This window comes from Phycodurus eques, chromosome 2 (assembly GCF_024500275.1).
Source record: "Phycodurus eques isolate BA_2022a chromosome 2, UOR_Pequ_1.1, whole genome shotgun sequence".
In the NCBI taxonomy this organism is placed as follows: Eukaryota; Metazoa; Chordata; class Actinopteri; order Syngnathiformes; family Syngnathidae; genus Phycodurus; species Phycodurus eques.
In genome coordinates this window covers 40,862,652-40,878,947 of record NC_084526.1, presented here as the reverse complement: position 1 = coordinate 40,878,947, position 16,296 = coordinate 40,862,652, and the positions used below count along the sequence as shown (strand labels likewise).

The 16,296-nt window shown below is 42.5% G+C and overlaps 1 protein-coding gene across 7 annotated transcripts in view; it reads right to left on the bottom strand.

Moving 5' to 3' along the window:
• mical2a (microtubule associated monooxygenase, calponin and LIM domain containing 2a) overlaps positions 1–16,296 on the bottom strand; it is a 38,194-nt gene that overhangs the window by 3,281 nt on the left and 18,617 nt on the right. For 3 of the 7 annotated variants that reach the window (XM_061670693.1, XM_061670691.1, XM_061670692.1), the window contains 12 exons: positions 15,765–15,920; positions 15,557–15,657; positions 14,371–14,628; positions 13,370–13,485; positions 12,475–12,601; positions 12,287–12,377; positions 11,728–11,875; positions 10,240–10,439; positions 7,441–7,544; positions 7,242–7,313; positions 6,135–6,266; positions 3,373–3,630 (listed from right to left, as the gene is read on the bottom strand). In XM_061670693.1, the coding sequence (XP_061526677.1) occupies positions 3,373–3,630; positions 6,135–6,266; positions 7,242–7,313; positions 7,441–7,544; positions 10,240–10,439; positions 11,728–11,875; positions 12,287–12,377; positions 12,475–12,601; positions 13,370–13,485; positions 14,371–14,628; positions 15,557–15,657; positions 15,765–15,920 (1,763 nt within the window). Of the gene's footprint in view, positions 1–1,148; positions 1,631–3,372; positions 3,631–5,708; positions 5,808–6,134; positions 6,267–7,241; positions 7,314–7,440; positions 7,545–10,239; positions 10,440–11,727; positions 11,876–12,286; positions 12,378–12,474; positions 12,602–13,369; positions 13,486–14,370; positions 14,629–15,556; positions 15,658–15,764; positions 15,921–16,296 lie in introns of those variants that run through there. The other 4 variants (XM_061670697.1, XM_061670696.1, XM_061670694.1 and 1 more) reach the window with 4 other exon arrangements.

Below are 16,296 nucleotides of genomic sequence, written 5' to 3'. Positions count from 1 at the left end.
TTAGATTGTCCAGATGAAGATAATATTATAGTTGCTCGTTGCACATGCTAAACATTACTATTCAAAAAAAAGTCAAGCAACGTGTATTACGCAGTAAGAATATGTTTGTAACAGCAAAGGAGTTATGTTGTTGTTGCACACGTTGAGTTTGTTGCGTTATTTGTCGTGGACAATTTAAACCCTTTCAACAATTTCAATCATGAATCTGTGAAAAATTGATGGGGAGAAAACCACTGCAACAGTGTGCATGCTCAGTACAAACAGAAGGGGGAGACGTGCTAATATCGGAAGTTTCATTCAAAATAGGGAGTGGGGAATCACACTTATGTTATACAGTATCGCTATCAGTATTAGGTTTCGAGCTAATTCTATCAATTCATTCAAATCGATCTAATTCTAATTCTAATCAAATTCTATCAAATCATTTAATAATAACATGTATATTCATTAAAAAAACATTTTACATACACATTTTCATTGGTTTTTTTTATTCATTTATAAAATAATTCGTCCATTTATTGTAAATGATAAAATAATTGTATATTTATATTTAACATCTGTAGTAATTTTATCCATCCATCCATCCATCCATTTTCCTTACCGCTTCTCCTCACTAGGGTCGCCGGCTGCTGGAGCCTATCCCAGCTATCTTCGGGCGGGAGGCGGGGTACACCCCGGAACCGGTCGCCAGCCAATCGCAGGGCACATAGAAACAAGCAACCATTCACACTCACACCTACGGACAATTTACAGTCTTCAATCAACCTACCACGCATGTTTTTGGGATGTGGGAGGAAACCGGCTTGAACATGCAAACTCCACACAGGCGGGGACCGGGATTTGAACCCCGGTCCCCAGAACTGTGAGGCAGAAGTGCAAACCAGTCGTCCGCCGTGCCGGCGGTAATTGTATTAATTGGTCAAATTATTGTAAATAATTAAATTAAAATAAAACATTTTCCATATACATTTAACATTGTTATTCAATGTATTAAATAATTGGTTAATTAAAGGTAGATGATAAAAAAATATTAGTAAAATAACCTTACATATAGATGAAATATTTTGTATCTATTTCAATAAATTGGTTATAGAATTTATTGTAAATAAAACAAAAATAGTAAAAAAAAAGAAATTTCACATTCCACATTCTGTATGCATTTTATTAATTGGTTCATGAATTATAATTGATTAAATATACCACAAAAAGGACAATTATTTTCTATATCTTAAAACTTTTTTGTTAGTTTATTTATTTTATTTTTTTTTACCTTATGTTCAAATGATCTGGTCCATCTGACTGCTTTAAAAATCAAATGTGGCCCTTCAGTGCAAATGTTTGCACACCCCTAACTGTAGTGTATATTTCATCCCGAACACCTCATTAGTGAGCAAAAATACCAGCAGTATGATAATCTTATCTAGATTTTGAACATGAAATAGACTCCATGCCACAAGAGTGTCCAAACATGCAAACAAGCACAAGCTAGGGAGGGATCCAATGGCGAGCATGTGATAGTCACCTTGATAACAACAGAGCTGTCTGCTGAGATCAAACCGCTGAGGTGAACTGCTTTCTCCTTTATGCTCTTTGACTGAAACTCTCTAGTTTGTCGTGACTGAGCTTTTTTCTAAAACATGAAACGGGAACAAAAGATCAGTCTCGCCACTTCTGTCTGACGACACAAAAGGAACTAAGCAACTTCTGCATCGTGTACAGACAAAAATGGAACACACTCATGTCTGCTCACTATGAGCAATGCAGTGAAATGTTGACTTTTCTGCTCTACTGCGGCGGAACACAAATGTGAGACGGCCACAGAAACCTGGAGTAGGGCGCTCAATTGATCAAATACAACTTGGGGCGAAGACAAACTGGGTTTGAGCCCTGTTGCGAATAGCAAAAATCCGCAAGTCATTGACGCCCCCTATAAAATTGCCAAAAGATGGCACCAAAGGACCGCTTTTGTCGAACTGAAACTCCAGCTCACTTCAACATAGTTCCTCAATATCAAGATGCCACAAGATCATTTTGTCTGTTTTTATCTCTGTGAGGAAAACTTTGGGTTGCATTTTTTTAATCTATGAAAAGTGCTATATAAATAAAATCTGACTGTTTGATTGATAGCAGATGGTGATACTTTTTTTTTTACTAAATGACGATCCTCAAATCACTTCAACATAGTTCCTTGGTACCAAGTTTCCACGAAATGGCAAAGTAATGCTTTTATTCAATTAAAAGATTTTTTTCCCGCTCCTGCTACATTTCTTATAAAAAAAAAAATAAAAAAAAACTGGGCGAAGAAATAAACCAAAACGATATGCTCGCTGACAAAAGACAATTTTAATGTTCAAACAATGCTCCTTGACATAAGGTTGGCATCGATGCTAGCACTAAAACAACATAATAGGTACCGAGGTTGGTCGGCCAATCCGCTATATGCGGAACGCCACGTGACCAAAGCGGAACACGGACTAGCTGCCTTGCTGTATATGCTTCGCTAATGAACATAACTAGGATTGATGACATGATTGTTTGAAGCCAAACTTGCAAAAAATGCGTTTTCTTTATGGCTGCTGTCTTCGGACAAAGTTAAATACATGCATATCGGTGCCAAACAAATCATGCAAAAGACCCCTGACAGGGATATGCTGGCGCCTATCTCAGCTCGACTTCGGGTGAGAGACGGAGTACGCCCTGAACTGGTCGCCAGCCAATCACTGTCTTCTTGTTTGTTTTAAAAAAAAAAAAAAAATAGACTATTATGCTAACGATATTTTTAAGTGAACAATAAGCCAACAATATTTTGAAGGAAATACTAACCTTTCCCTTTGCTTCACCTTCTATGTTAAAGTTAATACGAATGTCGTCCGGTTTTGGGGAGATGGCTTCATATTACAATAAAAGACAAAAAATGCGCACGTATATGCTAAACAAGAGCAAACGGCATCACCAGAGATCTCGTGGGTTCAGCACTAATGCTAAATACATAAGCTAACGATAAGAAGAGCAACAGATGGCCCATCTTGTGAAACTCGACCAAAACCTTCAGAAAGTTCATTTTCCTCGCGAAACCCTTTTGAAGGTCAAGATATTGACTTTGTCTTTACTTTCATCGAATGTGAATAATTAAAATAGCCAGATGCAAGCCTCTGCCTGGCCAAAACTGCACTGCACGCACACACGCAAACCCGTTTTGCTGGCCTGCTCCTGCCGCGTTCCAGCTGGAGGGATAATTATGGGGCTGACTTCACTACACAAAGTATACTCATTCATCAGCATTTCGTCACGTTCCATCACAACATGCACAAATCACATTGAAGGAAAAGGAGTGAAAGAGGGCATGAGGAAGGGAAGAGGAGAAGACTTCACCTCACAGATGAGTTCATCCACCTCCTTGAGGCGCCGCAGAACTCTGGACATGAACGCGACCGCCGAGTGGACGGCGGGAGCGGTGCGCACTTCACTCTCGGATTCTGGCGAGATCTCGGTCCGCTCGTGTGTCTGAAGCACGGGTCTGAGTTTCACGACAGAGAAGCGGCAAGGAGGCTGAGGCGGGAGCTCGCGGGCGTTGGGTCGAAGCTCCGCGGGGACTAAGTTTCGTGCCGCGCGTCTGATACTGACTTGAAACTGAAAAGCGGTGATAGACAGACAGACTGTCGTAAACCTTGAGCCGGAGGATTATTGACGGAACCGTGCTGGTGGTTTTGCATGCTTCAGCCAGTCAGTCGATTCCGAAAACACTTATTGTGTTAGGGTTAGGTCACAGCTGTCAAACTCAAGGCCTGTGGGCCAGCTACGGCCCAGCATTTCATTATTAAACCTTTTACGTAAGTGTGTGTGTGGGGAATTATTGGGGATTCCACCAAGGAAATTTTAGGTAAAGGACAAGAATATGTGTTTTTATTTGCTTGAATGTCAGTTCATCAAGATATGTCTTTTACGTAAAACCAGTCTGTGGTTGGGGACCTTTGTACTGTCCTGAAAATACAGCAACGATATCATCGACTATTGGACTTTGAACCGACATGCATCACGTTAGCATCGACTACAAAACATCTTTAGTCATTCAATCTCTGCTAGCAACGTCATGCCTGGTCCGTTGCAAAATTCTGGCTAGCACATATCATGGCTAGCCATAGCTTTTTAGCAGAACGTCAAACTTGTCTGTATCGTTTATTTCCTAAAAAGAAGAAACTATAGATGTTGCATTTCCCTAAAAAAGTATGTACGGGACACATTTTTGGCAAACCTTTACAGACCCGGGGCCTCATTTGCAAAAGGTGCGTACGCACAAAAACGTGGCGCATGTTCTTTTTTACGGCAAAGTTCAGATGCATCAAGAGTGAAACGACCGCGGAAATGTGCGGCGCCTCGCGCCAACTTCATGGCTGGCGTGCGCACCCTTCTACAGCGTTTGCTGCCGTGGCGACGCCTGGAGGTGATGCTGGGAAACTGTTAGAATAAATCTGCGCATTCGATTTCAACAACGTAAAAGATGCAAGGGCTCGGAATTCACTTGTTAACCAGTGTATTTGATGAATCACTGATATTTGCGAGGACACCTATTCATTTTGTATTAACCTTGTGGGCTGATCAGAGTCAGCCACATGTGCTCCCACCACCCCTGAGCTAGCGAGCAGTGTCGCCCATGATCGCGGCATTTAAAAATGATTTGCATATGTAAACGTGGGCGTGGGCAGGGAGGGGTCGACGACTCCGACACGCGCGCGCATTTCCACGTTGATCGGGATGTACGAGGGAAATGTGCCACGTTTCAGGAGCAAATCCACACAGGTCTTTGCACATGAGGCCCCGGGTGATTACACGTTGTGGTTTCCGAAGATGTAAAAGATGTAGCGCGTGATAAAAAACAAGGTTGACATTTCTGGGTTAGTTTATCCCAGCTGACTTCTTGTATTGATCAATTGATCATTGATAGGGATAAATGCTGCACAGAAGTGAGCCGTGTGAAACGCTACCATCTTGCAGCCCATGAATGAAAACAAATAGTGTACTTGCACAGTATTTGGATTGGTTTCCTGATGCATTCAGCTTTGAATGATAATCCATCGCAGCGAATTTTTGACCAAATGAGCTTTATGGGAGGATCAAATGATGCGTTGCCGAGGTCTGTGATTTGTGGGGTATAAAAACGTGATGCCGCAAGTTCTGACGTGACTTTTTAAAGAATAAGGGCATCATACAAAATCAATATTCCCTCATGCTTCATGAGAAAATAAAATGTAAAAGAAGGACCTCCTCTTGACATGAGCGCCACCGCTGGCGTTTAAAGGTCACATTAGTGCATGTTTGTTGTCAAGCTTCTGCCGGTTCCAACTTCAACGTTCAATAATCAGGTTGCGAGGACTGCACGCTGCTGTCTTTTTAATTATAGTGCATACGTGGTAGAAACCAAACATGATACATCGCGATCGCAAGGCAAACGACCTTTGGCAGCGTTTCAATGACACGCGAAGGAATTTGATGAATGCTAAGAAGTGAAGGGACTAAGGGCTGAAGAATGTTCCAAAAAAAATACATTCCTCTAAATAAACGGAATAGCAAACTGTAACATGTCATTCTGTCTAGTAGAGATGTATTCAGTATTGAGGTTGCATTTTCTCTCTCAGCATGCACACACGTGAATGTGCATCATGTCGGCTGTTTGCGGTTCCCAACTGCACTCGGGCTTCACGGCTCTCTACCTGGATCTCAGGTGGAGGCTTGGGCGGGATGGGAGGCGATAATCTTAAGCGCGCACACTCGGCAGGGTCGAGAGTTTGAAGAGGGGAGGAACGCTCTGACTGGGATTTGGCAGACAAGTTGGGAACGAGAGTTAATAAAAAGGCACGGATAGCTGGGAGAGGCTGAACAGATCAAATGCTGGGTGTAAGAGAGCAGAAGAGAAAACGTTTAGCAGTCGGAAAAGAAACATTTTTTCTTTCACAAACCACAGAGGGCCAACTCTTGTAGGGCCAACTCACAGCATTTGGACACAGGAAAGATGTAGTTTGTACAGTAATGAATGGCCAAGTATCGCATCCCTGAATGACTACATTGAAATGTGCTGTGCCAATAAAATACCAACAATTTTAAATAATGATTATAAGAAATAAAAGGGATGACTATACCAGTTTCCTTTGAGTGTAGCTTGTTGTGCTCTCAATTTTGGCCTGTAACTGTGTAGCCATTGAGCGCACTTTGTTTTCTTTGGGTTCCCTTCCATCCCACATTGAAGTCCCTTTAGTGGACAAAATGGTGGCCTGAAAGGGAGAAAGACAACATCGATCTGGAGGACGTGCACGAACTGTATTTGCTGCCAGGTGTACTTTGCCAAATGCTAGTTTGTCATCTTTATTACATCACACTACATCACTGGCATCACAAGGAGTTATTTACAGCCACAGAAATGCAGTGACGTCAGTTCCACACCGTTGCTGTCGGGCGCAATCCTCGCATGTCGCCGTTCGAGTTGGTGTTGGTACCAAATATTAAATATAAATATAAAATATCAGATACCGCTGCGCACTAAATCAATCACTTATTTAATACACTTTAAAAACGCTAACTTAGTATGCAGTCGTTGAATAAAATGGTGGGACACGTCATTAATCTGCACTCAGGCCGACCCCAACCAGACAAAAAAAAACTAATACTTCACAAAAGCCAACAACTGTGGTTATATCCTCTTCCCAAACTCTTTTCAAGGGTCTTAGACGCAATAAATAAAACGATGAGCTGACGAAGCGTTTTAATAGGCGGAAATGAATCTGCACGCAAACTTACCATCGGGGCTGACCAGTTCCTTCTGTACAGAAGCATTACAGCAAACCCTTTTTAACAAGACAGGCGTACTCAAATGTAGCTAACCTAATTGTCTTAAAAAAAAAAAAAAAAAAAAAAAAAAAAAAAGCATCCAGATTTTCGACATAATGCCACACAGCTCCCACAGAGCGAGGAAAAGGCCGAGTTTTACGACACTACTCAGACAGTTCAAGTGTCCGAGAGAGTTAATAGATGTGTTCTCAAGCTCAATACAGACCAAAAGTATTGATTTGTAAAATATATATATGTTCAATTTTCCATATTTGGACATACTGAGTTTCCGGCCGACGGCGATGACATGCTTGCTCCATTACTGGTGTGTCAAATCAGTTCATTGAACTAGCAGTCCATCTGAGCAGTGAGCAGCCATACTGATATAATGCAACATTTTTGCAATCATTATTTCCACCCACCTCCTCCGAGTAAGCGCAAAATGTTCTCCTCCTTTTGTAAATGGAGTCTGTACCGTCTGTCTTTTTCTCATCCTACAAGTCCAGCAGAGGGGCACAAAGCAAAGTTAGAAGGTGAGTTTCAAATCAATGATAAATTGCAGTAAAAACAAGTTTACAATAAATGCAATGAAAAACAACACAGCATGCAGTACAATGTTACCTTAGGAACTCGTTTCCTTGGCAGAGCAAGGTTAAGAACATTATTATTACTTCGGACTTCCTTAGATGGATAATCTTCACTGTTTTCATCCACTCGTCTGGAGCCTGTGGTACGACATGTGACTGAATTAAAGCCCTCAAGACTTTCCACATCGCGCAGCCATAAACGTCAAATAATATCAGTGCATAATGCCCATAACAGACTGAAGTCTTAGGAATAGGGAGTAAAGTGAAATGATGCTGGCAAACATCCCACTTTATAAGTGAACTGATGCTGGCAAATATTCCGCTTTAAATACACAACTACCATGTCAGAGTGATGGAAATGGATGAAGTGAGTGGGCCTTCTGAGAGCGTCAGTCCACAGCAGTTCACAGGGCTGCTACAAATACACATTCCACACATCGCAGCATTCTTGGCTGCTAGGAGTTCATAACACACACAGGAAATCAACGGAAAAGGGAATACAATCCCAATTTCAATGGAGTTGGGACGTTGTGTTAAACAAATACAAACAGAAGACCATGATTTGCAAATCATGTTCAAGCTATATTTAATTGAATACACAACAAAGACAAGATATTTACTATTCAAACTGGTAAATGTCATTGGTTTTAGCAAATAATTATTAACTTGGCATTTTATGGCTGCAACACGTTCCAAAAAAGCTGGGACAGGTGGCAAAAAAGACTGCGAAAGTTGAGGGATGCTCATCAAACACGTGTCTGGAACATCCCACAGGTGAACAGGCTCATTGGGAGCCGTGATTGGGTAGAAAAGGAGCTTCCCTCAATTGCTCAGTCATTCACAAGCAAAGACGGGGCGAGGTTCACCTCTTTGTGACCAAGTGCGTGAGAAAATAGTCGAACAGTTTAAGGGCAATGTTCCTCACAATTGCAAGGAATTTAGGGATTTCATCATCTACGGTCCACAATGTAATCAAAAGGTTCAGAGAATCCGGAGAAATCACTGTATGTAAGCGGCAAGGCCGAAAAACCAACATTGAATGCCCGTGACCTTCGATCCCTGAGGCGGCTCGAAGGTCAAGTGCAACTTGAAACTCTACTATGCAACGCAAAAGCCATTTATCAACAACACCCAGAAACCCCGCCGGCTTCTCTGTGCCCGAGCTCATCTAAGATGGACTGACGCAAAATGGAAAAGTGTTCTGTGGTCCGACGAGTCCACATTTCAAATTGTTTTTGGAAATTGTGGCCGTCGTGTCCTCCGGGCCAAAGAGGAAAAGAACCATCCGGACCGTTATGGACGCAAAGTTCAAAAGCCGGCATCTGTGATGGTATGTGGCTGCGTTAGTGCCAATGGCGTGGGTAACTTACACATCTGTGAAGGCACCATTCATGCTGAAAGGTACATACAGGTTTTGGAGAAACATATGCTGCCATCCAAGCAACTTCTTTTTCATGGACGCCCCTGCTTATTTCAGCAAGACAATGCCAAACCACATTCTGCACGTGTTACAACAGCGTGGCTTCGTAGTAAAAGAGTGCGGGTACTAGACTGGCCTGCCCGCAGTCCAGACCTGTCTCCCATTGAAAATGTGCGGCGCATTATGAAGCGTAAAATACCACAACGGAGACCCCGGACTGTTGAAGCTGAACATCAAGCAAACGTGGGAAAGAATTCCACCTACAAAGCTTTTAACAATTAGTGTCCTCAGTTCCCAAATGTTTATTGAATGCTGTTAAAAGAAAAGGTGATGTAACACAGTGGTAAACATGACCCTGTCCCAGCTTTTTTGGAACGTGTTGCAGCCATAAAATTCTAAGTTAATGATTATTTGCTAAAAATAATAACGTTGATCAGTTTGAACATTAAATAGCTTGTCTTTGTCGTGTATTCAATTAACTATAGGTCGAACATAATTTCCAAATCATTGTATTCCGTTTTTATTTATGTATCAAACAAGATCCCAACTTCATTGGCATTGGGGTTGTACATTCTCCTTGTCTGGAGTTACACTTCTTTTCTACATAATTTGGTGGTACAATACAAATATAAAGATGTGGATGACAAAAACAGTAGAAGTCAAACCGATGCAGTTAGCAACAGTACAATCCATTCAAGTATATATTACAGTGCCGTGTGGTTTACTACAGTACGGAACAGTATATTATGGTATGGTAGGGTGGAGTACGGTAAGGTACTGTGCAAAATGATCCACAGCAGTGCATAGCATAGCTTGGTGTAGTATACAGTAATAGAAGTTGAGTACAGAGGAATCCTTTCCGTAAAGTAAACAAGAATGCTGTGCAGCAAGCAAATCATGTTTCCCTGTTGAAATGAATGGAAATGCCATTATTCCGTTCCAGGGCCTCAAATAGATGTTGCTTAAAAGGGTTGTAAAACCGCAACACCAGTCATATTTGTTAGCTATGTTGTTTTGGAATATGCGTTAGCCTTAAGCTAGCGGACATTAAAGCAAACCTATGTGGTTGTTTTAAATACGTTTTCTATTTAGTTTGACAGTAAACTTCAAATCACGATCAAACAGCTGATTTTTGTGAAGTGAGTTGAGTTTGCTGCAACCATACAGCGCTTGTATCTGAAATGTTTGCTCGTAAGTCAAAACAAAACAAACCAAAAAATTCAATCAGACGGGCGACGGCTCATATGTCGAAGTCAAAGTCAAGGTACCATTGTACAGTATTCCCGCATATTTTTGGGTTTGATGTTTGCAAATTTGCAGCTATTTTGGGGGGACCTATCCGCCGTTATTTTGCTATGGTACAATAGAATAGAGCAGAGTGTAGTGTAGAATACATCGACCAGAGCATAGTACCTGCATCAGGTAAAGGTGTGCCTCGGAAGAGTTCGTAGAATTTGGATAGGTAGTTGATGATTTTGGTCTTCTCCGGCTCCAGGGAGCCGCTCAGCTCTTTCACGGATGCGAATGGTCTGATCCCAAATTCCCGCTCTCCGATGTCAAAAGCCAGCTGGAGGTTGTCGGCCTGGTTTTCCTCATTTAATGACTCAAAGTCTCTGAGGCGCAAAAGATGACAGTGACTTGAGTGGGAAGCGGGTCTTGTACACGTCATGCTGTCTCCTTGCTACGGTCTCGACTGAAGTTAGCGTGTGCATGTGTTTTTCGTCTTTCGCCGGGGTGTTCTCAACTATCATTGTCGGTCTGAATAAGACAGGAAGGTGACAAAGGCGATGGGCCTATCGAGTGACTAAAGGCAAGCAGAGGGTAGCAGAAAGCGCACAAAAAAAAAAAAGTGAAAATACAATACCCCTGCCGAGTGAAAGTCTTGTAAATCTGACACAACGCAGAAGAGTGTTGTTAGCAACCCTGCCAAATTTGAATGATTCAAAGTATATCAAATGAAGCTTCAACATTTTGAGAAATCAAGGTCTTGTCTCCACTCTCAAACGCTGTGGGCATGTCCGTTGAGTGCGGTGAAACCACGCCCCACTCAATTATTAAATGTCAATCGAGTACCGCTACTACAACCTGGAAAAATGGATGCAACTCAATGAGCATCTTTCTTATTCCTACACATACGCAACTATAAGTTTGAGCCGGAAACTAAATAGCAGCTTAAAGCCTCTCAGCTTGAAACAACAAGGCGCTCTAAAGCAGCCACACCAACGGACTGTCCTAAGGCAAGATATATTTTTCAGGGTTTTGTCGTACCTTGCTAGGTAACTGCACTTTGCATTTCCACCAGATATATAGTTCTCGGTTCTCAGTCTTTATGTTCAACCTTTGTCTTCATATCAGCACAGAGCAATGGCTTTACTGGGAAACATTCTTTCCTCCTTTTTAGCAGAAGAAAATGGCACCAAACGACTTGATAAACAGACGAATAGAAACAGCTCTGATGTCTCAGCCGACACTGACAATGTGCGGACACCATAAAAAAAAAAAAAAAAAAAAATCTTAAGGAGCACACAAACCCAACAGCACGCATTTAGGCCCCCTTTTTCTTTAGTTTCTGCAAACCTACGCACTTTGCAGAATTCCACTGTGCTGACAGGCGTAGATGAGGAGGAGGGAAAACGGGGGGAGAATGCCAGCGTGTTCCTGAAAACTTGCAGGACCACATGAAATTGCAGGGGCATGCGGGAAGGTATGAAGGCAATCATTTAGGCAGGAGAGGATATAATTTGTTCTGAAAATGGACTCATCCAAAGCTGTAATACAGAGCGGTACAAAGGACTGCCAAAAACAGGATGTATTTAACACACAGCAGCGTTAGTTGTTGGTTTGTAAGGTCGTAGTGTGCCAAAATAAGTCTTCAGCGCTGCTTTCTGACAGCTTACGTACATCAGGTGGGGTTTGAACCTGTGGATCAAAGCACACAAGGCGAGGCCGCTAGTCCAAGAGACCGTCAGGTCTGTGACTGTTACGTTCCTGTAACCTTCCGTCTGTTTCTGGCACCACGTGAGAAGCCTCGCAGGTCTGATCTCAGAATCTGTGGAGGAGCACACAAGCAAGTTGGTTTTCACTCTAAAAAGCCAAAGGAGTAAACGTTGGCAGGAAAGCGCCACTCCCCGGAAGCGGCCGCAAGGGTCAAGAACTAGCTCTCGCCTCACATTTCCTCAAGATCCACACTGAAGAATATTGAATTTAACTCTTTTCTTGAGTTTGGATTTAAAACAGGAAACGAAAGTAACTCTGCACTTGGCGAGTCAGACGTTTTTGCACGGTAACTCCCACTTTATAGCTTCCTCCTCGCAGTGAGCCCATGTGTAAAAACAAACCACAGAATAGGACTTCCTCTCTGCAAGTTCTTGCTTTGAAAGAACTCATTTCAAAGTAAGGGCCGGCCGACAAGGCAATACATTGCATTGCAGACCGCAGCGTGCCCTTGGGATTCCTCTACCTCGTCTGCAGATATTAACAGGTCGACGGATGGAGGCGGCACGCTCCAGAGAGCACGGATTCAGCTCTCCACTCAAGTACAGGTGACGCACCTGAAGAAAGAAAGAAAACGTGAACACAAAAATAAAAGCGAGCCTCTTTTTTCCCCCCTCAGCTGCAAAAGATATGAAAATCTCTCTTCTGTTGCACCTGGTGAGGCCTGACGCATGAGGAAATGAGGTTGGGGTATCTCGTCGCTGGGTCGATGGTGTACAGTTCCAAGTTTTTGGCAATGTTTTCAGGTGTCGTTTGTGGCAGCAACCTGTAAATGCTTTCCCTAAACACACACAAAACAGTACAATTACAAAACCCCCGAGCTCCCGCATAATTCGCAGTTCGGCATTTGCAAATTCACCAATTCGTTGATTTAAAAACCATTTTTGTTTTTTGTTTTTTCGGGGGAACCTCCTGTAGGCTCTGTCAATCGCTGACAATAACCGCCATTGGTGCTGTCATCATGAGATTGCACACTACTTAAGTGTTGTTGATGAGCCCATTGTTCTCTCGCCCCTCACCCAACTGCTCGACCTCTATCCTCTTCCTATTCTAAGACTATTCTTGATGCATGTTCATTTATATGTACTGTTCTGTGCTATTTTTGTATTGCAATATTTCATTATTATCTGTAAAGCATGAAACTCTCGAGCATCGTCGCAAAGCCTGTGAACTTAAGTCGGGGGTCTGTTGCTTTAAATATTGCTGCCGTAAAGGATTGTGGGTATCACATCTCCTTTTGTAAAGGTTGGTCAGGAGTAACCTTTGCTGAAGGTGGCTGAAAGTTTGCATCGAGGCACCTTTCCGAACCGGTTTACGAATTCGAACGAGCTATCCTCCAAGTACTTCCGAGGCATCTCACTCGGATAGGAACGTTCCGAAGCGAACACAACAAACCCAAGCATGTTTTACATATTTTAAATTATTACCCTAAAAACTGATTATTACATCACTGTAACGGCACACTGTTTGATACAACTCTTGCATTGCTCTGGCTGGTGAGTGTATATTAAACAAGATTGTGTGTGTGTGCCATGTTTTTCATGCATACCTCTCTGCCAGCACCTCAAGTACTGTTCGACCCTGAGCCCAGCTCTTCACCATCCAAGCCGTGTCAAAGGCAGCCAGAAAGCCTCGAGCGCAGCCGGTCCCCATGGGCCAGAAAGGCTGCAAACGCAACACAGAGCCAGTATATCAGACAAGCGTACACAAAGCAACGTCCACAAAAGCATGCGTGGATGAGTTTGCTGCGAAGAAAATAACCCCAACAACACATTTGGGGTGAATTACAATAGAGATTACGAGCCAGAGTCAACTCACAAATGTTCTTCTGGATGAATGAACATTTTGTGCTTTGTGCGCGACTGAACTGGACATTCGCGAGCAAATCGCAGTCGGCGACTCACACCCGCACGCCTGGCGACTGACCTCCTCGCACGCGTGCCAACTCGCTGCAACGGAAAAACTGCAACCCATGGTGTTCTTATCGGGAAACTACATTACCCGAACCCTAACCACAAACAACATGGCATGATTGTCACGGAAGAAGCGCTGTGGAAGTGCTGGCTGCAAGAGCTGTATTATATAGTAATACAAAAGTGGAAAAAAGCAAGCATTAAAAGGAGTGTGGCTATTTGAGAGGCCGTAAGCAATGATTGCCCCATTCGTTGGCTATTCTCATTTCACGCATTCCGGTGACAGAGATTAGTCTCTACGCTTTGCTTTTTAGCCACAGGTACATATGAAGTTATAAATATAATAAAGACCCACTAATGTCTCCCCCCCCCATCTACATTAAATATGCTTGAAGTTCTTTTACCACTACGGCATGCATTTGGCCATCAAGCTATGCCTACAGCGCTAAAAAAAAAAAAACCTCTTCCCTGAAGTGTTATCGATTATTTGGGATACAGTGTCTCTGTCGTGTGCCCCCACGCACTGCACGTCGCGAGGCATCGGCGACACTGGACGCCTCCGTCGCTCTGGCCCGCGGATGTCCCGGTATTTTTTGTCTCGGTGTCTAACTGGTGATTTAAGATCAGATCCTCTTACCTCCAACAGGCTATCACCCACTAGTGCAACCAGCAGCTGGTGTCCAAACCGCTCCCTGACCAGAGCGGCGTTCTCGGAGGCGTGCATGCTGGTGAAGTCGAACATGGCAACATCCGGCTGCCCGCAGTGGTTTATGGCGAAGTCCAGAGTGGGAAGCTGGTAGTTGGTACCAAAGTCGGCAGCCTCTCGAGCGTAGCACAGGAGAGCTTCCTGGTTGACGTTATCGCTGCTCAGCAGCCTCTGCGTCTCCGTGTAATCCTGTCAAACAACGAGCGCAACAATACTAACCTATGCATGGTTTAGTTTAGCTTTGCATTGACCCATTTTTTTTACATTTTTTTACTTGAATTATTGATTGGCATGCTTCCTTCTTACATACTGTATATACGTCAAGTGACCACAAGATTAGGTCGGCTTTTAAAAGCATAATATTGTTTTACTGACACAGTCTGAAAGATATCAGCTTAACAACAGTTAATAGTAGTAATTCCTACAATGGAGGGAAAAAAAAAAACAAAGAAAGGTGAATGTTCCATTCTCAGAATTTACACAATACATATTTTTAACCCAACACACAATACAGCGACCAGCATAAATACCACATAGCATTTAGTAACATTATACAGTACTGTATAGTTCATTATTTACTGAATACAGTGCTGCCTCGGTTTACAAATTGAATTTGTTTTTGGGCCATGCTCATAATTTAAAACAATCGTTTCAAATAAAGGGAAAAGCCAATTATCTGTTGCCAAAAAAAACACCAAATGTTTTTGTAGCGTATTTTTAGAAAGACAAATGGCGCTCTAAAGTATTGCACTTTATTTAAAAAATAAAAACAGTAATAACATAATTCAACACAAAGTAAAGAATTAGAGAGTTATTGCATTATGATTCAAGGTTGAAAGTCGTTTAAAGATTTACAAGTACCACTATGTTGATGCCAGTTTCATGAACCCATCTATGTTTTTTTATTTCGGCAACGTTGTGTGGCTTGTTTATACACAAAGTGTAATTCACTTTCATGTTTACTTTTGCAGTTATATAAAAAAAAAAAAAAAAACAGCTTGAAGCACTCAGCCTCTTTTTTGTTTTTTTAAAAAGAAGAATTGTTCACTATCTGCCAACCTGTTGCTTGTTGTATCTTGAAAAACTCCCGGTTTGACGTTGACATTTGTTCACTCACTTTCATGACAACTCCTTTATGCAGCAGGCTCTGTTTCTTTGCAGTCATGACAAAGTAGTGCGTGTTGTCCTTGTAGTACACAATGTTCTCCAGGTCGATCCCTGCGATAAAGACAGGCGCGTCGGACGCTTGTGAACGCATCCTTCTTCAAGCAGAAAAATAATCCGTGTCGTGTCCTTGAAGGCATCAGAGAGTTCCTCTCTCTCACCTGTTTCTTCTTTGAGGTCAAGAAAGAACTTCTGGTTGAAGATGAAGGCCACGCCGCTGATTTCCTCCACCTTGGCCTCCGCTGTCGTGTTCCTGTTGATGAAGTTGGCGGTGATGGCGATCGCCAGCTTGCCCCGAAAATCTTTTCTCTTGAAACCTGTCAAAGAAAGAAATCGAGAGAAGAGGTAAGAACGGGTGCGCAAACCAAACAAGACTTGGGTTCAAACCAAAAGGAAAAGTAGTCTTAAAGGCGAATCACAAGGTGGTCAGTTCAGGATCACATGTGGCTTACACAGCTTATAGAAACAAGAACAATAAGTGTGAGCCGGACCAATGGTTAATATGGAGCAACAAAGCATGTCTTAGACTTACTGATAGGCTAGATCAGGGGTTCTTATAAAAAAACGTTTGCTCTGCGAGTACCGACATCATGACCAACATTAAAAACCAGTAGCACAGAAGGGGCAGATTTTCATCAAAAATGAGACACGGGTTTTATTGCCAAGTATATTTAATATTACTGCAAGCCATTA